The following is a 24,378-nucleotide window of genomic DNA, read 5'->3' on the forward strand; positions in this document are numbered from 1 at the left end:
ATAAGGCTCATTAGAGGTTTAAACGTTTTTTGGGGGAAGATGATTTTCAACAATCAGTTCCTGCTCTCATTGGCCTCACGAGGAACCCTATGTATATTAATCGTTATTTTTACGCAGCCTGAGCTCCACACGGTGTGTTAAATACTGCACTGTGCCTGATTACAGTCTGAGAAATATTAAGGCGGAAGCCTTTAATGTCTCATCGTTGTAAGCAACAGTTGTCGACAGAAAATGTCACGCTTTTCAATTGGTGGAAACGGTCGTGACGTCACAGTGCGCGAATTTCAAACGGGGCCAATTGCACTTGGGCTAGTAACCATACAACCAATTGAAGGGATCGTATAGTGATGCTCCAAGTAAGCGAGACTGAGCTTAATTACCCAATTAGCCTAATTAGCTTTACTAGTCAGGCCATATGAATAAAGAAAAGCGATTAAGAAATTGGTCGAGCTCAGGAATCGAACCCCGGTCTTCGGCGTGAGAGACGAGCACGCTATCCACTCCGCCATGCCAGCTCGATGGTTTGGAATGAACAAAGGCGCGTCTAGTGAATACGGTGTCTTCACTCAGTCTCATCCTCCTCCATTCCCTTCCGGCGAGGTTTAGGTGTCCACCGACAAATGAGAGACAGATACATTTCCTTTCCTCAAAAACCAATTTACCGACGAGCGAGGCGTAGAACCGAATGGGCGATAGCGTTCTATGTACTCCTTGGCAGCGTTGCAAGACGCTGTCGCGTTCCACTCTTAGGGGCGAAGCTTAACATCTTAACCACACATCAGTGACCATACTTTAGGTCAAAAAAGTGCCCCCCTGAATTTTGACGGGTGTCCACCGAGATATGTGAGACAGTTACTGCGTAATTTCTTTTCCTCAAATACAATGTTCATTTTCTTCATTACGGCTCCTCTTTATCTACCTTCTTTCATTCCCACCTCCCTTCGTCTACGGTGCGGTTCAGGTGTCCACCGAGATGACAGAGAATTACTGCGCCATTTCCTTTCCTCAAAAAGCGTTGTGTTCAAAGGGCAAAGCATCGCGCCGAACGGGTGGTGGCGTTCCGTTCCGTGGACTCCCTGGCAGCGCTACAACGCGCTGTCGCGTTCCACTCCTAAAGGCGAAGCTTAAGCGTCATTAATTATCAGTTAATGAGTATCCAGGCATTAATCAGCAATTAACAATTAATTAGTGATTTGTCATCACTTAGTAATTAGTACTCAAATATATGTGACGCCACCAGTGCCACAGAAACAGCGAAGGTGGTGCGGAAAACGCTTCCGCCTCTACCCACTTTAGACAGTCAAAGTGCCCCCTGAATTTTGTTTCTTCTGCAGGAATCTTCAAAGAATGGAATTTTCTGTAGCTTACTTGGTGCAATGGATATTATTCATATTTGGGCTTCATGTCTGCAGGTAGCTACGAAATTTCCTCACATCGTGGCGATCTCTGACTCCAACAATGACACCATTATGGAATGCCTGAATATCGAGAGAACGGGAATAAACGTTAGGGACAAAACAGCAACCTTCGTATTCCTGTTTAGCGGACACCATGGAACAGAAAAGTAAGCATCTCCTTTTTGCTAATATTACATGTAGCGCCTGCTTTTGAGAACCGTCAGGTTTTTGTGATACGTGACAATGAAGGCCACTTTTTGAGACCAGTTTAACAACTCAGGCTGCCTAGCACATGATCAAGCCTTATTCCTCTTCAGACCATGCGGTAGCTGGAGCTCAATCAATCATATTGAAGGCTGTAAGCATGCTCTTTTCCCAAAGCGTGATTTATATTTGATTTTTTCGAAACCATAAACATGAGATTCTTGAACCATCGCAATTGTGGTATGCCACTAAAGCTGAAGAAAATATACTTGGGATAGAGAGGGGAAAATGCTTCTTGCATGGTGAGCAAAACGGTTGTGACTGCTGTCGCCAAACCTTTTCTTTTTAGAAGCTCGCAACAGCACATTACGTTTAAATCGTTTTTAGTAAGAAAAGGTGACTTTCTCCTAAATCGAATTTCACTATTTCACAATCCAGAACAGAAGTTTAAAGAGATCTTTCAGTACTGTTTAGAAGGCGGGTTCTTTTAGACTGCCTTAGAGTTAACTTCGATAAAAAACTAGGTGAGGGCTAGTCTGATTAGTTTTCTGCAGGTGTCTGAACATAATGACATGCTTTGAGGCACTGCCTTGATGTTCGCGCTGTGCAGTGCATTCCGAAGGGGCTCGGCACTAAATAAAGGTGAACTTAGTGTTCCATCTATATGGCTCTATTTTACACAGGTTATATTAAAATTTTCGGAATCATGTCCGTACTGCAATTCAACGGCAATGCGATTAAGAAGTTTAGAGGCCCCGTAGGTCTTAAATATGAGTCCTCTTTTTCCCTTTAGTAACCTCCGTCTCGATGCATAGTTAAGGAATAAAGCAAAGCATTATTCACAGTTACATCAATACAAGTAATGCCCTGAATAAATTTAAATACCTGATTTTCCGTAAAGCATGTCTAGAGGGATGGCTGGCGTGTAATGTATGTGCTCATGAGAAAAATTACCGAGCGAGATTACCAAAAAGCAGGATACTAATTGGCTTAGAGTTTCTGTCACATGCCATTTGACCTTAGAACTACAACACCAAAAGGTTCCATCAAGACGAGGACGCGCAATGTATATCCAGGATAGAAGTTCATAAAACCAAGAAGAAATCTAGGTTTTGCATTGCTTTCGGCACCTCTGCTGCACACCGATATAGAAAGAAACTGTCAGTGCTGACCAAGTTGTAAATGACTTCTAGGAAAAACGTCACCTTCCATCTCTCACTCGGATCTACAGCGCACATGATTGACTTCTATACAGAAGAGGGTAAGTGCTGGCCTTTCTAAATGTTTGTCACAGGTGATCATCAGCGGTTCACATACAATAAATCAAAACTGTTCAATAAGGAAGCCAGTGTTGACCACGCAATGCACTCTCTGTCACACATGTCAGACGGGGTAAATTTCTTTTTATCCTACTCAAAAGATATCAGAGTTTCCTTCGCCGTATTCCAGGTTGAATCAGAGAAGCCTAAAATAATATTACCCCGTTAGCGCCCAGCGTACTTTTAAAAGTACAGTTAAATTTTTTAATGATTTCAACACCCAAGATTAAAGTTTTCTTTTCAAATTGATAATGCTTTTGCCACAGGGGATCGGCCGATGCCCCTTAACTAAGAAGACTCATTTCGTCTCCTCAGTATGTAAGCTTACCATGCTGAAACTTCAAGATGTCTGTTTCCCATGAACTGTACCGGTAGTCGTTGGCTTATAATTTTCTCATGGCGGTGTTTATGAACATAATATGCTAGTTTCAAATATAGAGCAGCACCAAAGACGGAAGTAAACAATAATTGCTTTGAATGTCCCATACGTTTTGTTTTTTTGCGTTATGTTGAATTGTATGTTGCTGTACTTTCTATAGTAGGCTGGGTCTCGCTGTCTGCACAACGGTGCCTATGTATTCCAGGTCATGGTTTCTTGCTTCAATAGTGTAGGTCACGTGCATTTATTGAAGTTTAAGGAGTACAGTGTAGTCGCTATGGTCTCCAAGTATAACAGCATTGAGCCTACGTGTTTTGTAAAGCGGTGGTTGCCCAGAGCGCACATAAAACGGGACTTGTGTAAGCCAAAACTCCTTTGCTTTTACAACAGTGGTAAGGCCGGTGTTGACCTTTCAGATCCAGCCGTCAGCTGTTACTAAATCGGCATTGGGGAGAAAAAGTTGCGGTGGCTATTGATACGAAAGCTTAACTTTGCAATTGTTGGCGCCTGAAAGATCATGAAATTGCTACAGACGAGCTTGCTGACTATTTTTGCTTTGGTAAGAACGTTACTCGTCATTACCCATGCCTTGACATGCAGCAACTAGCGGTTCGCAGTCACTCTGGCTCAATCGTGTCTGAAAAGGAAAAAGCTTCCCGCGCAAATTAGAATAACTGCGGTGTCAGTATGGCCAGAAAAGGTTCATGAGGCCTACAATAACAGTTATATCACCCTGTGTACAAATCACGGACATATTAACAAAATTCACGCTACCAAGTAGAAGTGGAGCGAATTAGCCATATATGCTATGATGAGGACCCAGCGTACTGTAAAATGTACATCTGTGTAACTTGGGAACGAATGAAGGAATCGCGACGAAATTTCAGTAATCTGTTCTGCTTTATATGATAAAATTTTGTGCTAAAAATGAAGAAAATCCCTCCATCAGATTTGTCTTGGTCCCAAATGGGTTGAAATTAAATATCTTCAATGAATGATTAGAAGCACAACGAGTGTGACCAAAAAAAAGGGGGAGCAGTGGTTGTAAAACATAATGCCATTGTGGCGGTATATAGCAGGCAATAAACAGGTTTCACAATAAGTGCAAATTCAATCCCTTGATGTGTACAGCCATTTTTTACTAGATACATAATTTTTTAGAACACTAATTCAATATGACATCTGAAAAACAATTTCACAAAAAGCATGTAGGGTTTTTATTGAGGATTGTCACCTGTGAAATGACGTATTAAAAAGTAGCAGCCGTTCAGATCTGCTCGACCGAGTTTCACACACTGAAAGCTACTCAAGCAAGCGACGTGTGCTGGATGGTCAGAAGCGGCTTGCCGCAATGTCCGCAGATGTAGTTCACTATACGCGCCCTCCTCAGCGCACTCTCCTTCCTCCGTAGCGTCTAGGTCAAGCCCACAGCTCTGGTTAGCTATATTTCCTACCTGACGTCACAACTGTGAATTGAATCACGTGACACAGCATTATTACCACATGGCTTTCCTAGTGCGTCTGCCCACAACTTGCAAGGGGAAAATTCATTGTGACAGTTGAAGACCAAAGTCCAAGGTCAAATGTAAAGTCAATGTTCAAGATCAAAGGTTGTCCACTAAGTGAACCACACATGGTTAGGTATATGTGCGTAACAACACTAGCCATGACCTATTTCTAGGATGTTTCAATGTCATTCGGATGCTCACGCTGAAATGCGTCCTAGATATGTAGTGTAGCTTTTGCTGCAAAATTTAGTCGCTATTGTTCACTCCTGGAGACCACTCAACAGCCCGCAGACAAGTTCCCAAGAATGTAGGAAGGAAAGAGATGCGTGAGGTTGCTCTGACGCTGCGTACTTGTGTAGAAGATAGATGCACCAGATCTTACTAATTCGTATTTAAAAACAAGCATGCTCCAAATACCCGGCTTAAACGCAAAAAGTCAAAGAACGGGTGGCAGTGCTGGTGAATTAGAACAGCCGGATTAGCACACAACACGGAGTTCTTCCACTGATTCCGGGCGGGAGGAGATCCATAACATTCCCAGAGCTTTGCTGAGACGGTTTGTCTTTCCGGCTTTTAAGTGTTTTCTGCGCTGGTATCCCTCTCTTTCCCTTCATTCGGCTCTAGTTGCTACTGATTTACACACTTACTTATATAGTGAAATTTACAATAGGAAACAGCCTTTTATGATACGTAATTAGAGAGTTATTCGGGGAAGCTTCAGAAGCTTCTTTAGACGGCTTGTTTCCGCTTCTCTACCTGGCGTGGAGAAGTACAATTCTTCCTCATTGCGTTTTATTTCGGCATGGCTTCCATGTTCAAAGGAAAGGTTTCAGCGTATCCCTGGAATGAAACTTCTTCTTAGAACAGACGTGTCAAGCAATTTATATACAAAGCCACTATTGGGGTACATATCTTTTTGCTTTACTGCGTTGTCTTTTTCATCCAAGAGTTGCCATTCCTTGCGCTATTTAAAGGCGAAACTGCGCGCATACTATGTGCCCAAGAAGTGTTACGACGACGCAGTAGCAGCTGCTGCTTGCTTCATTTTTACAACGGATGCTCTTAATGCCTCAACTCTTTCAACCGTGGCCTTGTCGCCGCTGAGAACGCTATTGTGGCTGCAGGCGTCCTCAGTGAGGAGGAGACATCAAAGGAAGGGCCGCGTAGTGATAGAGCAAGTGGAAACATGAGCGGAGAAGGTGCTTCTCATTGTACAGTCGCGAGTAAAAAAGATTAGCACACATGACGGCACACCGGAGCGCCGGAATGACAACGCGTGGCGCTGCGGGTGGCGAAGAGGCTGATAACGAGAGTGCCGGGCCGTTCCCATTCTACAGAGTTAGGGGGGTTCAGCGGACTGTCACGGACCAGCAAAATTACTGGCTAAAAGCAGCGCTATCATTATTGTTATTGGCGAGTTCCTTTTGACAAACCATTGCGGACATAAAAAAAAACAGTTGGGTCCATCAAGCAGGGCCCCGACGTATCGCGTATAATCCAGTTTAAAGGTGCAGTGAAGAGCAATCTGAACTCGTCTTTTGGTCGCGGGAACTTAATCTACACGTTCCGAGCATTCTTAGGAATTTCCATTTATTGCCCTGTGTGGCCGAGTTTCCTAATTAAATCGAATTAACGTCCGGCTCCCGCCTTTTTTTTAAAATTCTCCCCGTACAGTGGGCGGAGTCGACCAATGCGTGGAGTGCCTTTCAGCCAGTCCCGTGGCGGCTTGCCCTCTGCCATCGGCGGAGTAATACCTAGTAATCCGTAGTAGCAAATAGTCCGCGCGTATTTTTATTTCTGCGGGCTTATTTTGCGGCTACATTATCTGCGAATGAAACTATTTATTCACGGAAACCTAAACAACAAAATAAAGCGAAAGCAAAGCCTCCACGGAGCTGGTTGAAAGGCACTCCACGCGTTGGTCGACCCCGCCTACCGTACGGGCAGAATTAGAAAAAAGGGCGGGAGCCGGACGTTAATTCAATTTAATTAGAGAAATCGGCCACACAGGGCAATAAGTCGAAGTTTCTAAGAATGCTCGGAACGTGTAGATCGAGTTCCCGCGGCAAAAAGACGAGTTCAGATTCTTCTTCACTGCACCTTTATGCACAGCGCTTTGTGGTGTTTTCTGTCAGTCTACTCCTCTTTCTTGTGCGCCGCGGATCATTTGGGATTTGGTTGAAGAGTTCTTAACTGCGTCAAAAATAACACCTATAACGGACACTTGTTCTAAGCCGGAATGAACTGGCCTGGAAGATGGTTAGACGTTCACAGTTACGACCTCGACGGCGTCTGCAGAAAAATTCTCTGTTGTGAAAACATTATGATGAACATTTACTATGCTGAAAATTTGAAGCAGTAGTTTGTGGTGACACACCAAAGCCTTGGAGAATTACAAAAGAGGTAATAAGCGCATCAACGGCAGCCATTTATAACCTTAAGCTTGTTGGTGATAGCAACTATGCTTATGGGATAACTTTTTGTAACACCATGTAGAGCAAGTGAAAAAGTGATTTTACTCTCGATCATTGATTTCATTCCTGAATACCAATAATATGTTCCGGAATTTCGCATCGAATGCTGGGCAAGAAATAAAGCGATAGTTGCAAGTTAAATACTAAGCAACTCATTATACCATACCGGTTTAACACTCAGTGTGAAGTTTTCGCCAAAATTAGTGATGAGCGTGCACTGGAACATTTTAAAATTTTCGACGTAACCTTACCGACACCCGGTCTCGAAAACACCTTTCCGGAACACAACACAGTAATACACCATCGTCATCTAGGTCATCGTCTTAGTAATCCCACTTGGCGTTTGCTACGTTTGCTCTACAACACTCTGCAAAGGTGAAGGGAATAAGCTGTTGGTCAGCCCTCACCCGTCACAATGTTTTATGCTTGCTTTGGGCTCCTGCTTGCTTGTCGGCACTTCTGCCCGCATGATCGTTCAATACAAAGAGAAAGAATCAACTGTGTCGAAAAAGGCAACTTTATGCGGCCGCACGCAGGGGTGAGATGAGAATGTAGCCGAACTTGCCACAAATGCCTAAAAAATATAGGCGGTCACAGCTATGGCACGCCATCCGCCGAAGGGATCGAGTGAATAAACTTTATTGCCATAAATGGAATCAATGCTTGGGCCCACGACGTGACAGAGACTTGCTGCGGGACGGCTAACTTGCGGCACCCCTCGAACATGGATTGTTGCGACCGCAGGGGATAGTAGTCCAGAAGTAGAAGGGTCAGCTGAGAATGTGCACATCTGATCCAGCTGCTCATTACAACAGAGTGTATTGAGGGTTACAGAGCTCCTCTTAAGTAGCCAACTTTACGAGGGCTTAAGGCATAGAGGCGAAAGGAACTGGGTCGTAAAAGGCAGCTTTACGTGACAGGACACAAATGTCAGAATACGATCGAACTTGTCACAAGTCCGAAGAAAAATATACGGCTGAAGATCTAGCGCGTCATTAAATGCATCCCTCCGGGGAACTTGTCCAACTATCCAGCTCTAAAAACAAGAAGTGACTCAACGCAGATGCACGTCAAAGAGCTGGAACGTCCCGTGATGGGCAGCACGCTGGAGGACCAGAGTTAAGGGGACTCATGCAAGCTACCGGGCCCCGTCCCAGAACCTATTGGGAGTAAGGCAAGGCTAATGCCATCTATTACCCGGCCTTGAACACGTGGCAGCGATCATGCAAACCGTTACGATAACGACTCCGCAGGCGCGAGAAATGTGCTCTTAAAAGGTACGATGTGAGAGAAACGGCTCGTGTTGTTCATTTCATACCACTCTGGCCACTCTTAGCACTAGGAAATGTTGTTCGCTTGGTGTTCGCGTCTCTAAGAAGTGCACAGTTTCTTCTTAACCAAGAAGTTACGTATGCAACTCAGCAGTAAGCGAAAAATACATATGGTACTTGTATAACGTGGTATTAAAAAGAGATTCCGCTTCTTTCGTGTTACATATATTCCAGAGCGAGGTTGACGGTGGTATGAAGGGCACAGTCATGAAGATTCATGAAGGATTTGTCCCTAATCTTCATCTCCAGTGAAATAATAAGAAAAATGAATCACTAATGCTTCCCGGCTTCTACTTACAATGTCTTGTGCTTTTACATCGACCGTCTCTAATATGTATTGCACTAGACCAGCAACTCCTGTGTCTTCAAGAACTTCGAAATTTTTTCTTGTTTTTGTATTCGTTTAAATGGTTGGTTTATGGGGTTTAACGTCCCAAAGCGACTAAGGCTATGAGAGACGCCGTAGTGGAGGGCTCCAGAAATTTCGACCACCTGGGGTTCTTTAACGTGCACTGACATCGCACAGTACACGGGCCTCGAATTTCTCCTCCAAAGAAATTCAGCCGCCGCGACCGGGACCGAACCCGCGTCTTTCGGGCCAGCAGCCGAGCACCATAGCCACTGAGCCACCGCGGCGGCTTTATTCGTTTAAATCACAACAGCACGGTTTATGTGGCGGTCTTATTACTGAGCGTTGTCTTCTTTTTAATTATAGACCCTGCACAGAAAGCTGTTGTAACTGTTGAGTACACGAACTACATAAACTGCTTCGTCGCTGATGGACCTTACCACAACGCAGAGCGTGAGTAAAATGCGTAGAATTTATTATTAATTCACAAATTATTCCTAGCACATTTTAATAAGGGAAACAAAAAACTAAGGCTTAACAACAAAAATGCTAACTTGATGTTCAGTACTGCTCATACGCATTACTTCCGAAGTAAGAACATGCAAATAGGTGGAGGGATGGCGTAGACAGGACACGCGCACATTTTCCACTGAGTTTTATTGTTAGGCACTTCACGGCGATGATTGAAACATGGCATCACAAGACATTATCGCTGCCCATAAGATAAAGTAATTAGTACAGGCTCCGCTGTCGCGCCTCTGATCTCTTTTAGAAAACTACACGCCTCGCTGCTGCGGAACGATAACGATCATCGCCTGGTCTTCATTTTTGATGACTTGATGAGGTTTTATTTGTTTTATAACTTATGGGATGTAATAGGGAGATAAATACGTTCACCCCGCTTGAAAGCGGCTGAAACATTTCGAAGCCACCCGGAAACCACCCCGAACCCACCTCGTGATCGCATGGACGCGCTACCCAGCGCATGCCGTTCACGGCGGGCGTACTTTGAGGGCAACAAAGCAACGAAACTGGCTGATACAACCAATCTTTATTTCTGCAACAAAAATAACGCCTGCTAGCAACAAAATACGCTAAAATAAGAAATACGCTAAGAAATACGCTAATACGTCCGACTCACCAGCACGGTTACGAGCGAACGCTCGCCCACGCCAGGGCAAAGGGGGAACACCAAGGCCGGACAGGAGGACCTGGCGGGGGAATGTTCCCACCAGGATGCTTCGCCCTGTTGCCGGGAAGCGGCCGAATCGCCAGAGTCGTACACGTCGAGATCCCGAACCGAAGGGAGAGCCGCCTACTCCTCGCGCGCGGCAGCAGTCACGGCGCGCTTGGCAGTCGTGTCGCAGAGATGCCCCGCACCCTCCCTTGTTAGTAATTTAACTGACTAGAGGTGATGTCCGCACTATCTAATACCTCAGGATGGCTTTGAAGCTCGCGCGAAAGGAAAAAAAAAGATTAGAAATCTGCTTCAAAATCAATGGCTGTAAATTTTACCATCGTTTTCTAACTGGGCTTCATTGCAATGGTCCTTTTTCTTCTCGTCTCTCATGGGAGCGCATTTGTAGGCCGGCCGTTTTGACGACCTAGAGGGGGTGGCATAATTGATAGAATATGAAGATCTTAAGGAAGAGAGATCCTACTCTTGTTAGTCTGGGTAATATCGCCCTTGTTTAAGAATCACATTCTGGATTATTGAACACCAATTTTAACTGTTAGGCAAGTGTGGAATATTGTAGGGTAATCTTACGGAAATAGTGAAGATAATGGCTCATTCTTCCGATACGTACCAAATCATTATTTTAAAATTTGCCCATCGCTCGTATCGAGTAGTTAATACTGTCATCAAAAAGCAATGGGGAACGTTTTTTGTAATACGAAAACCGTTAACGGCAAATAATTAGCAAGCACCGCGGGGAGGATCAGCAGATATATTAGTTGTTTTACTATACTCATACGATATAGGGAAAAACTGAGGTTATTAAAAACATTTTGCTAAAACATGTGCTTGAGCAGAACTTCTGGGAACGTCCTTAATGTCGCGTACACGTTGAAGAAATGTGCTCTAATAGTTTTACCAGGCAAGATAAGATAGCAGTGGCGGCCACGACAGGCGAGCGCTACACCGCCGTCTTCCTGGTCAGCTATCCGCTACCTGGAAATACTGGGTGGCATTTTCACTCCTATTGAAAAAGAGGAACATTGCTGTTATTCGGATAGCATAGAAGTCAAGTTAAAGTAAAAACAGAAAGAAAACAAGAGCTGGAGAAAAACGAGCGAAAAGGTCGCACCTGACGAGCGTGATTACTCCAGAGAGTTAGCCGTTATGATGTTGTCAGCTTTTCGTGCACTTGTGGCGTGCGTTCTCAGACACCCTTAGAGCATGTGGGGGTAGCAGTCACGGTCACAAAGGAGATGCCTTCGACTCAGAGTGGCAAACTCAGCCTGAAACCTGTTATCAAGTGGCAAGGGGGATGGTCGTTAGGTCTCTAGCTTTCACCGGTCGCAAGGCAGAGATTGGGTCGGAGCCAAAGGTTCACAAACAAAAGAAATTAAATAAAGCAAAGAGACGATACAGATTATTTCACAATCATTCGTACAAACACATACAAAGTGATATACAATACAATGCACCCCGTGCAAAGTAACACTCGAGAGAGATTACAATAGAAAAGAAATACTGCCCTAAAGTGCACTAACAGAAGAGCGAAAAAACACACAAAACACAATTTTTTCACTGAGAACTGCGACATTCCGACGACCGCAGGATGGCGACGGAGCCGTCCCGCAGGGCTTGCGCACGCTGTCTCGTTGGTCCGTGGCTGGGCCAGTGGTCCCAGACGACCATCCCCCTTGGACTTTGAGACTTGGAGTCTAGCGGCTGCTCTTCTCTGAAGCTTGAACTGTGGCTCGGGATGACAGACAGCGGTCAACGCCCTTTGTATATAGGCGCGCTCCACGTATGTTCATTCTGCGCGCCAAGGCACGTGCGCACTTACACACAGTATCAGCTGTTCAATTTTTTTCTCCTTGTCGCGACGGGCGCGCGTCCTCATCGGTCAGGCGCTGACACCGGCTTCAAGAACCTCCCAGGTGATTCTTGCGATGCGCCACCGTCGACGCGTGAGCTTATGGTAAAGGGCGCCACTCAGCGCGCTCAAGGCTACGCCGTTTTCGTTAGCACTGAGCAGAATTTACTCAAACCTTCTCGAACAATCGACGATCCGCGCCAACGTCATTCCCTTGGCTCCGCGCTGGCGAGCAAGGTCGAGAGGTTGGCGGGATTGTTTCCATGTGGCGTCGGATTTTCCCAAATATGCGCAGAATTTTGTAACTGTTACCGTTCCTTTAAGAATATTGCGCAACAATATTCACAAAACACAAAATTCGCGCGCAGATGCATGTGCTCAAAAACTTGATGGCGAATTCCAAAGCACATATATCACTTCAATGATGTTTTCAAATGCATAGCTCTTGACAATGGCCGCAATGCACTTCAGAACACGCCACCACTCGGTAACACATTGACCCATTTCTGAATAAGGACCACAAAAATTGAAAGGCATGTTTGCGCATATAGTGCCTACTTGGCTTCCGTAATGGCAACGTGCGGTTCTTCACACTTACTTCTTTTCACAGTAAGGGTCTCTTCGACTCGGAACTCTTTTTCGCTGTCATCTTGGGCTTCAGTTTCGCTCCTTCTGAATACTCCAGAGGGATAATGTAACTCGCGGAAGATTTATGCGCTGAGGTATGCACATATCAAGAAGGTAATGGACGGATTCCATGGATTCAAAGTAAACAGGATCACAATATTGACCGGTGTGAGTGCACACCTTGTCGCATTCCAGATTTTGCCAGCAAGACCGAAATACAGGTGAAGCAATGAACACGAGGAACTTGTCTACAACCTGCTCTAAGTTGACGTTAGCAGAAATTCTGTGCACCTTGTCCTCTTGTACTGTCTTCCTTTCGCTTTGCCCTTCTTCCTTCGGCGCTTCTGCTTCGCTATGACCACTCCCTCGCCTTCCTTTCGGCTTGAGTGCCAAACTTTAGTTGCCAAAATGTTTCTCTTCCACAGAGCGTTCATCCGTTAGTTTTTTCCTTTCTTTCTTCCTAGGTGTTTTAAGCCTTCTTGGTTTAAGCTGGCGCGCTCGCGCTACCTTCGCTACTTCCATTCCCCTTGGCGATCACTGCAACGTTCAGACGTGCATGATTCGGTTCGCTCTCCCTCGCGGCTACCTTCTGGGTCCTTAGGAAACTTTACTCGCTTTATATTGAACACGTCGAGGTCGTATATGGGGCGTTCGTCAATGCCCAGTGCAGTCAGTTTTCTGCTGTAGTAAGGAGTCTGCACACTTGCAGTAGCTTCCGGGAAGCGTTGAAATGAGCCGCCCACTAGGTGTACTAGGCTCTTCGTTCTAGTGAGACTCTTATCTCGTACCAAACTTCGTTTTAGATTAGAGCGCTCCGTCCTGTGCTTCGCAACGTCTAAATCGTTTGTTCACTTCCTGTCCTTTCAGGACAGGCATCCTGTTCATTACGGCTTCGGGCCACGCGTTCAATACGACGTTCACTAGAATCTTCTTTGCCGTTCTTCATTTCCACGAAGCCGTTTTTTATCTTCTTCCTCCAGGCGGTCCTCTGAGGACGCCGGGCTTTTGGCTGGATCGGACGTCCCGGCCTCTGAATATTTCACCATTTTCTGACTGCATTCTTGATTTTGCTCACATTTGCTACATCCTTAGCTTCTAGAGGCTCCTCTGCAAGGTCCAGCGTTTAGGAATGGGTGTTGGCCTTTCTCTCCTTCAGGTACACGGACAAGCTTGGATGACGGCTACTAAGAAATTGTTCCTCGGTGAACAGCTCACGAAGTGCGCTGTACTCTTGTGTTATTCCAAAAATTCCATCTGTCAAAGTAGCGACTTAATCGCGCCACATACTGGGCTGCCGTTTCGCCATCTGTGGGTTTTCTTGTCTTGAATGTATCTCAAATTCCTTCGGTTGTTAGTCGCAATCGTTTAAGAAAAGTGGTCGCACCCTACCGTAGGTTGCTGCTTCTTCAGGCGGCAATAACCCGAATATACTAAATGCTTTACCGCCCCAGACACGTGCTATTAACAGTAGCACATTCACCGTCTCACCCATTCTGGTTTCCCGCGTACTCTTCAAATTGCTTAAGGAACGCATCGAGATCATCCCTTTTCTCATGAAACCTGGGAAGCAACCTGCTGGCATCTATCCGCAAGGTGCTACCTTCTTCTCTCGTGCAATGAACTTCTTCTGACTGGTTCGCAGCTTGTTAGAGTTGAAGCTTCATGTCAAGCAGTTTCCTTTCGCGTTCAAATTCTCTCGTTTCTTCCTCGGCTTATTCTCGTGCCCTCTGGCCTCACGGTTCAATTCTCTCTTCCTTTTCAGCCCTCTCTTTCGCTTATTCAGCTTCTTCTTGAGCCTTCGCAGCCTTCTCTTGACCCTCTTTTTCTCAATGGTTCACACATTACCGCAGTTCACCTCTGGACATCCTCATCTGGATGCCGACCTTTAGTAGTTCCTTCACGTTCATTGTCGGAGACAGAACTCTTCAAGGCAAAGATAACCTCTACACTGTGAACCCCACAAACCGCTTCAGGGCGGCACCTCACAATGCCGCTCTGTTGCTAAGCGTTCGTTTACGACCTCATTGCAAACTCCTTCCGACACTTTCTCCGTTTTCTGGACTTACAAAGCACCAAACGTCTTCTTGCGGACGCCACTTTTCGCGCACTTGTGGCGTGCGTTCCCAGACACCTTTCGAGCGAGTGGAGGTAGCGGTCTCCGTCAAAAATGAGATGCCCTCGACTCAGCGTGGCAAGCCCAGCCAGAGACCTGCTAACAAGTGACAAGAGGGGTGGTCGTTTGTTGCCAGTTTTAGCCGATCTCAAGCCATAGAATTGGACTGAGCCAAAGTTTCAGAAACAAAGCAAATTTTATACAACATAGAGACAATACAGAGGAATTCATAACCACTCGTACGAACATACACAAACTGAATACAATACAATGCAACTCGTTCAGTGTAACACTCGACAGAGATTACTGCACCTAAAGGACACTAATACAGGCGAGAGAGAAAGGAAACACAATTTGTTCACCGGGCACTGCGGCAGTCCGACGACTGCAGGACGCCGACAGAGCAGTCCCACACGGCTAACACACGCTGCCTCGTTGGTCCTTGGCTGAGCGAGTGGTGTTGACAGGGAGTCGAGCGGGTGCGTTACCCTGAAGCTTGAACGGCGGCTCGAGCTGACAGACAGCGTTCCACGCCCTTCATATACACAGCGTTTAGCTTAAGTCTTTACACAATTTTTTAAAACAGGTTTTTCAGAGTGAAGAGCGCTTTTTTCGGTTTTTCGGCATAGCGTTGTCTCTAGTGTAGCATATCAAAATGCAGCTAACACGTGCTAAATACCGGGCGTGTTAACTAATATTATTGAACTTCTTCAATAACACTGAAGAAGGCTTGCTACCTAATACAGCAGGCTCATTAACTAATATTTTATCATTACTGTTAGGCTCCTTAATTATTCAGAGGCGAGTAGAGCATGGAAAGTAATATTCATATCATATTTTAGAACCTTTTAAAAGCGGTTACCCTCGGCGCTGTGGGTGCACTGAGTGCACTGGAGCGATTGTTTTGCCTGCAAGCTTTTCGAAAACGCGTGAATTTTGGGCGATGTAGCGAAAATTTGTTGGGCCACAGCGGATGCGGTAACCGCGTTTTCTAAATTCTAAAAACTGATATGAATATTACTACTTAGGATGGGCTACACACCTCTCAGTAATTAAGGAGCCTAACGGTAACAATGAAAAATTAACAATACAGTATTAGCTGACTAGCCTGATAGTTAGCCCTCCTTAACGGTATTCTGGTGTACTACACCATCGACAATGCTAGGCGAAAAAAAGCGCTATTCTAACTCAAAAAGCTTATTTTTGAAAATTGTTTGAAGGCTTAGGTGAAACACCCAGTATAGACGCGTTCCGCGTCTGTTCGTTCTTTGCGCAAAGGAGGCGTGCGCATACACACTATCAGCTGTGCAGTTTCCTATATGTATTTCGGGCGATAAAATCCGGACGGCGAGTTTTGTGCTAATGGGGCAAGTAATTCTTTCACATTAATGAAGAATTTAGGACGCCAGTGGTGGCTCAAACTCGTGAAGCGATGTGAAAGAAACAGTGCAAAAGACACGGACAAGAAATGACTAAACATGGTTTCTTGTCAGAGGGGGAATTTTACAGCTCACACGGAACAGAATATAGTCACCTTCTGGTCCCTTGCTTTTCGTTTATCTCTTTCTGCGTATATTGGTATAAAAAATTGTAAGTGACCATTGGTAAAACCCCCGAAATTCCCATTTTTTTATTAGACAGAAATAAGTATCATATACAACTATTGCCTTCAACTTCGCGGCCGTAGCTGAGAAGGTACAGCGACAGCATCAGCCCAAAAAAGGCAGGGGGTTGAATCCCGCTAAAATCTCTTTCTTTTCTGCAGTGCACCTTAGCAACTTCTATACTGATGTGAACGTGCTTAAAGGGGACGGGCAGCTATGCAGTCGACAAATGCACTCCACCAATAAAACGACCAGAAACATTTCCTTCCCGCTCAACTATTGGCGTTTGTGGCGGGTCTTTTTCCTGAGGGTTGTCTGATTTTGTTTTACATTTTTTGTCACAACTGTTGTGAACTTTTTTGCACCTGCGGGGCGAACGGAGAAAAGTCATCTGGTTCCACGGAGCATACACCGGCGCACGGGTCTGAACAATAGAATTTTACTGCCGAGATGCGAACGCCGTCTGCTGTTTAGAACGCAGCTGGGAGTCGTAATTGTAAACGCGCTTACGAAGACATGCGTCAAACTTTATAGCGAATATCCCAAGAGCAGGAAGAGCGGAACCATATTCTTTTGGGAGAAGTATAAGGAACACCTGTCATCAAAAAAAAAAAGGCCGAAGTTTAACTCCGCTCAAACAGATGTGTGGTCTGCAAAAGCGCGGAAACCATTGCAAAGAGATGGCGCAAATCTCGAAGCTGTGAACTACTCTTTCGCTTATGGCCCAGACTAAATTTTTGGAAAGGCCCGTGCCAAACTCTGCTTTGCCATCGTGCCGGAGACGCTTGCACAAATGGACATCGGTCTTGGTACAAATCGACAAAGGGGAAAGTTAAGGAGGGGTCTGAGACAAATTTTGGTAATGAACACGGCTAAATTTGCAGGCCACCATTATAAAGGACGCGCCGAAACATGGTTGTACGTTGATTTTCGACCAAATCGGCCAAGGTCAAGCCGCGTCAGGCCGAGGACGAGACGCTCAGTTATGGTTCGACATGGATTTTGGTCAAAATAAGCCAGTCAAATTTAAAGAGTGGTCGGGGCCAAAATTTGACAATATTCAAGAAGAAATTTGTAAGTCACTGTCCTGTCGGGCACGCAAAAATATGGCGGTAGATCGCTTTGGCACATATCGTTGAAGGTCAGCTTTCAGGAGTCGCTCAGGTGAAATATCTGGAAATGACCAGGGCCAAATTCGCAGGGTGCAATCGTGTCGGGCAGGGTAAATTCTGGTTGAACATCGACTTTGGCCAGTCAAGCATTGATAGGCCGATGTCAAGCTTCGAGATAGGCCAGGGAAAATTGTGGGATTGGCCCAGGCAAAACTCGGCGGTTGCCATCTTGACAGAGACGCCCAATTATGTTTGAACACCGATTGCGGTCCATCTCGGTCGCGGACAAATTTCGGGAGTAGTCGGGAAAAATTTCGGCAATGGCTCTGGCTAAATTTGGAGGTAGCCATCTTGTCGGGTACGCCCAATTAAAGTTGGACGTTTCTTTTGGTCCAAATCGTTAAGGGTCAAATTAGGGGGTCACCCTGGCGAAATATCTGGTAATGACCCGGGCCAAATTCGGCGACTGCCATCCTGTTGACACGGTCAAATATGGTTGGGCTTCTTTGGTCCAAATCGGCCAAGTCAATTTCCAGGGGTCTCCGGGGCAAAATTTGGGAAATGACCGAGGCCAAATTTGGAGGTCGCCATGGTGTCTGGCACGCCCAGTTATGGTTGAACATCGATTTTGGTCAAGTCAATCAAGCTCAAATTTTGCGGGTTCCCGGGCCAAATTCTTGCCGCTGGGCGTTACACTTGCTATGGCAATGAGCGATGCACAAGCACGATGCAAAAGCAAGATGCAAGCTGCACAGGCAAGATTTTCGCTCGCCTCGGTCGATCGTATGAGTGCTGTCACACTAAAAAATGCACTTATTATTGGAATTCATGCTAGCTACCCAATCGAACAGTATTTTTTTCTGCGGATAAGCCCCACGTGCACTTTTATTTTTCAGGTGAGAAGAATGGGCCACAATGCCAAGGGAAAGTTTGTTCACATCATTAGCGTTCTGTAAACAGTTAGTGCAAAAACACCAGTTGATGATGTAGAACAGGCTCACCGGGTTTGTAGGTCATCGTCTTCCTCAACTGATATTATTCGAATGAAGAATATAATCAGGCGCCGACGCCAATTACGGCGAAACTCATTGAGGTGGGCTAGCTAACGATCGTACGTGTGAACTGCTTGATGATGATGGTGATGGTGTCCTCAGGCTTAATGGCAAAAACCCACGGCGGGGGATTGGCCAGGGTGCATCTTGTGACCTTGCCTCTCGCCCCGCTTTTTCTTCCATTGTGTGTGCAAGATCTTTGTCGCCTTCTCTTCCCTTGCGAGTAAAACACCCTTTACTACTCTCGAACTAATCTCATCGCCAGACGTGCCAGCGACCCAGCAAAGCAAAACCATGCGCCAACAAGGCTAAACAGATGCTTTTGCTTGTCTGCTCGGTTCAACTACTTTAAAAATGAATCAGATTTTTTTCTTCCCCTTAGTAGGTAATCCGCGGAGCGGGCAATGGTGTTTGTACAGATGTTTGTACTCGTGAAAAGTGCCTCTGAGCCATCGAATTTGAATGGTTCGCCACAAGTGCCGCCGCGTGCAGAAACCTAACGAGATGGACAAGGAACGACCGCGCCGTTAGCCGCTAGATGCACACCTCAGCTCGGCACATTGCAGGCTACAAAACGTTGCTGATGTTCTTGTGATGACTTTTAATGTACCAGCACCACAGAAGCGCACTGCGTACAGGGGTAGACCACGATGATACATGAGAGTGGCAAAGAGGTAACGAGGCTGGCCACGCTTGTAGTCGTAAAATGATAAGCCAGAAATTAAGCTTCAGACGCTTCGGCGCATGCTTCTGGGCTGCACCATCTTATGCGTATTTATTAACAGCATCCTCACAAAGTACCTAAAGGGAGCAAAGAATGTGATGCATGTCACATGTGATGCATGTCACAAGAATGTGATGCAAAGAATGTGATGAATGTGATGATGAATGTGATGTGATGCCGGCCAATCTGCGGCCGGAGATAATGAAAGGTACCGACAATGGTAATTAGACCTTTTTGAGGTAATTCTTCGAGCTTTCACTCGAGGCAAGAATCGAACAATAGTTGCTTTTTGAAACAGCAAAAGAGCCTCGAAGGGCACTTGGTGCAGAAGCACTAGTTCAAGCGTGTTTTAAAAAATTGGCGGTTAATGTTTCTTGGTGAAGCGTAGCGTTTATTAAATTTTTTTTGCTGCTCTCCAAGAATACGAACTATCACTTTTACTCGCTTGGAAGTGTCTTTCCGCAGGGTTGATCCGCAAGTCTGTTCCCGTCCTAGCGCCACCATTAATTCCTTCTCTCTTTCAGCGCACGTCTCAGTTTGAACATTGTCTTATTTACAGACATCAGAGAGAATTTTTTGTGCCATAAATTTTGATGCCATTGCTAGTTTCTTTGAAATATTTTTATTTACGCACCTCTTGATTCGCTCTAATTTTTACAACCCGTAACATACAAATGCGCCGCACGTGACGCCATCGGCTTCATGGTGGTGGTCTGTGCTTATCTTGCACGGCTCACTTTGAAGCAGGTTGTGTGAACTAAATTTGATCAATAGTGCACTCTTCGCTGCGTTTTTGGTTCAAATTGATGACACCACTGACGCCAGTACAACTCACCTCTCAGAAAAATAATGCACTATTTCTCACCCCACCGAAGACGGGGATAAGAATTACGAGAACCAAAACTGTCGTAAAAATTCTCAAATACCGACACTTAGCATTTGGATCATTCACTAGTCCTTCAGGGTTGTGTCGATATCAATAAGCAAGTCTAGTGTGTTACTTCTGGTCACCACTTCTAAGTTGTTTAAAAAAGATGTTCACAGCGTTAGTTTCAGCGCATAGCAGGGGCTATCACACCTGCGCTGCACGCACACTCCGCGCAGTATTCGTGTTTCCAAACGTGTATCACCTTTCGATCTCTCAGTCGGTAACATTCTGTGACGAGGGACATGAAATGGAAATCACGAAGCTGTAGACAAAACAATAAGAGGTCATAAACATGCCCCTCGGACGACTAAATGCATTCTTCTGCCTGTCCTGGATACTTCTTTCAGAGTAAACAACATATTTTGTATTTAGAATGTTCCTCTGCAGATTGAGAACACCGCTGCTTCATGCTGACGTTCTTTGTGTTTACTTATTCCAGAATGCATGCTTGCCGTGTCGAAGGGTACAGAGGATGACGTGCCAGAAGAGTGCATCGAGCAATTTGAAGACATCTGTGGCGTTACAGTCAACCTATACAGCCGGGATCTCTGCCCTGACGACTAGCCAAATCCTATAGGCTGGCTGTATACTGTGGTTCTCCCGACATACTTTCCTTGCTTTCGGAACAAGAATACTGACGCGTCACTTTTTTTTAACAAATGGGATTACATAATGAGGCTCAGACAAAGAAATTAAAAACGTGATACTCTGGCAGAAAGGAAGGTGCGTTTTGCTTTGTACGGGACGTTTGTGCAAAACTAAAGCAAATATTAATGCCGAGTTCTACCCGTGTCCATTGACATATTCTATATCAAGCCACCAAATAGAGTGACAACACGGGAACCGTAAAAGTCTATTGTATGGCAAAGTTTATACTTATTCTAAAGGGAGTACAGACTGACCTGACTCACATACAAAAAAAATAGAGTAAAAGATATTGAAAGTGATTGCTGGTAGAAAACCAACAGTGATAAAACAACACTAGAATGCGTTAGTGACAAGACCTTCCGTCACAAAAAAAACATTATGGCTAAAGACAAAGTAAAAAAGGGGGGAAATAAATGACGGAAAATATTTTCCACCAAAGCCGATTTTAACGTCATTGCGGAAAGGGGCTAGCCAGTTTAGGCACTTGTGAGATATTTCTGTTTGCCACGTAACCGCTTGTTACCCTATAACCTGAAGTGGCTCCTTTTGAAAAATTTGTGAGTGTCACCCAGACTTCGCGCACTTTTAGTGGGAAGCTCCCAGACACCCTTAGAGCGTGTGGGGGTAGCGGTCTCGGACTCGAAGGAGATGCCCTCGACTCAGCGTGACAAGCTCAGCGGAGATCAGCCACCAAGTGACAAGAGGTTTTTGGGCGTTCGGTGCCCAGCTTTCGCTGGTCGCAAGCCAGAGAATGGGTCGGAGCCAAAGGTTCACAAACAACAACAAAGTTTATACAGCAATTGAGACGATACAGAGGATTTCACAATCACTTGTACAAACACATACCAAGTGATTAACAAACAATGCAATTCGTGCAAAGTTAAACTCGAGAGAGAGAATACAATTCAGGCAATATTGCACCTAAAGTGCACTAACACACAAGAGAGAGAGGTAAACAAGCAAAACACGATTTGTTCACCGGGCACTGCGGCAGTCCGACGACCAGAGTTCCATGACGATGCCGTCCCGCAGACTGGCGAACGTTGCCTCGTTGGTCCGATGCTGGCCGAGTGGTGTTTTCCCGGGAGTCGGACGGGCGCGCTTCGATGAAGCTTAAACGGCGGTCCGGACTGACTGATAGCGGTCAACGTCCTTCTTTATAGGCTCGCTCTCCCGTCTGTTTGTTGTTCGCGCCCGAGTAGGCGCGCACATACACGCAGCATTGGCAGTGCTGTCTCCCTTTCCTCTTCTCACCGGCCGCGCGTCCCCATTGGTCAGAGGTCGCGGGTCGCATCTCGAAGTTTCGAGCGTGTTCTTGAGTGGCGCCGACGCCGACGGGCGAGGGGGACGTGTCTTAGTGCACGCAAGGCTACGCCCTTTCTCCCCGTCAGCTGTAGAACCGACTCGTCTGTTCCAGAGAATTCGGCGTGGATGACTCATTCCTTCGGCGCACGCCATGGCGGTGGAGAGAGAGGCACGCGCTCGGCGGGGCTTTCTCTCTCTCCCGTTGGGCTCGCACCGGCTAGACGCCGTGCGCGCGGCGGTTTTTCTTTGTTTGTTTCTAAAATGCGCCGAATTTTGTGACACTGCCCCTTCCTTTAAGAATATTGTGTAACAATATTCACAAAACACAAAATTCGCGCGCACATGCATGCGCTCACAAAGTCAGTGGCGAATGCCAAAATACATACATCAATACCTTGATGCTTTCACATACATAACACGGTACAATAGACAGATTGCACCCCAAAACACGCCGCAGTTCGGCGGTACAATTCGCGCGCACATGCATGCGCTCACAAACTATATGTGAAAATATATACATCAACACCATGATGTTTTCACATACACAACTCAATGCAGGGTTCACAATGTACATAAGTACACGCCGCGATTGGGCAGTACATTAACACAAGGCTACAAACATGGAGCACACAAATACAAGGCACACTTTCGCCTAAACTTCCAAGTTTGGCCTACCGAGCGGGCTCGGAACAGGATTGTTTCGCTCAAGGTTTCAGTCACGCTTTTAGTTCTCTTACGCACGCGACTCTGACTTTTCTTCCTGTCGCGCGTTCTAGTCTTCTTCCGCCTCATGCTGAGGCTTCTCTTGCGAACGCGGTTTTGGCTCAGCTTCCAACTCGTACTCCTGTCTGGTTCTGCGGCCAGTCTTCGAGCCCTTCTTCTTTTCCTCTGGCCAGCGCGTCTGTTGCGAGAAAATTTAACGCCAGTTCGCTTACGACGGCTGCGCTTCAGGTGTTTGCTCTCTTTTCTGTGTGCGCTCTTCTGTTTCTGTTTGCGCCTCCACACTGAGTCCTTGCTGTAGGCTGGGCTCGTTCCTCTGAGCTTCTTTCTGACTTTGCTGCGATGCTCGTGCAGGTCGATTGCATTCGGCTCGGCTGGCTTCAGCTTGGTTCTGTCTCTATTCATTTTCTTCCTGAATTTTCTCCAGGGCTTCTGCTTTTCGGTTTCACCTGCTTTGGTGGTGTCCGACTCACTTCTTTTTACTTTCTTCCGAATTCTCCTTCGGGTCAAGCCCGGTTCACTGTCAGTTGCGTCATCCGAGCTGTTCTCTCGTGATGAAGCCACTCGTTCAGCTTTCTCTTGTTCTTCGAGCACTGAGCTTTCTTCTTCCAAGTCCTTTTTCCTTTCCTTCTTTCTGCCTACTCTTCGAGCGCAATGCTCAGAGCTCGGCTCAGGAGTCATTGGAGAATTATTCTCCTCACTGCTCAGTTCTCCTTCCTTAATTCTTTCCGTCAGTTGGTCACTTAGTGTGCAGCCGTAAAAAGGCTTTCCTTCTGCTGCACCCACTCCTTCCTCCGAGGCACAAATTTCCCCGCCTTTCTCATAGGCAAGGGTTTCCTCGCTGCTCGAGGGTTCTCTAGGAACGGTTTCCGCGTTTTCTCTGAGTGACCTCTCTTCAGGTATTACCACGTCTGAGCTTTCACACTCAGTGCCATTTAACCACTCTTTCTCGTGGTCTTCACTGCCGGGCTCAGAGATGTTGCACTCGGACTCCTCCATAGAGATCTCGACTGCTTCTTCGTCCTCAGGCGGCTGCTCTAGGGTCCCCTCGGACTGCAGCGTCAGGTCGGCCTTTACTTCAGTGCGTACTACCTCAGCAGTAGCTACACGTTCAACTTGCTGAGAAAGCGACACTCCGGTCTGTCCTTCCCTCTCTGTGATTTCAGCGGCAGGAACAGGCTGTTCCACAACCAAGCTTTGATCTGTGGATCTAGTCACCACCTCTTCTGTGGTTGCTAACGAATCAGTCTCGTTATTACTGAACATGTTTTCGCTAGAGGCTAACAACTGACACTCCGCTTCCTCAACCTCCGCTTGTGCTTGCGCCGCCGTCTCTATTGCAGACCTATCGCCTGCCGACCTTTCTTCCGTATGGGGAGCGACGGTGTCGTCAGCCACATCGGTGGCCCGAATTTCTGGGTCGTTCGGCGATCTCGCGCCCTTGATGTTGCCCAGGATGAGGTCATACAGCAGGCGCTCCATGCACAGCGCTGTCACTTCTCCGGAGAAGTACGGAGTGTTCACGTGCACTCTGGCT

The 24,378-nt window shown here is 46.2% G+C and overlaps 1 protein-coding gene across 3 annotated transcripts in view; it reads left to right on the forward strand.

Annotated features, from left to right (window-relative positions):
• LOC149360342 (uncharacterized) overlaps positions 1-22,530 on the forward strand; it is a 30,455-nt gene extending 7,925 nt beyond the window's left edge. For 2 of the 3 annotated variants that reach the window (XM_089569254.1, XM_089569253.1), the window contains exons 2-5: positions 1,413-1,564; positions 2,795-2,862; positions 9,328-9,414; positions 20,608-22,530. In XM_089569254.1, coding sequence (XP_089425380.1) covers positions 1,413-1,564; positions 2,795-2,862; positions 9,328-9,414; positions 20,608-20,732 — 432 coding nt within the window. In that variant the 3' untranslated portion in view covers positions 20,733-22,530. The remainder of the gene's footprint in view (positions 1-1,412; positions 1,565-2,794; positions 2,863-9,327; positions 9,415-20,607) is intronic. The other variant, XM_089569255.1, reaches the window with a different exon arrangement.
• The last annotated feature ends 1,848 nt before the right edge of the window (positions 22,531-24,378 follow it).

The sequence above is a fragment of the Amblyomma mixtum genome, chromosome 2 (assembly GCF_055824585.1).
Source record: "Amblyomma mixtum isolate Tamu chromosome 2, ASM5582458v1, whole genome shotgun sequence".
NCBI classification, from domain to species: domain Eukaryota; kingdom Metazoa; phylum Arthropoda; class Arachnida; order Ixodida; family Ixodidae; genus Amblyomma; species Amblyomma mixtum.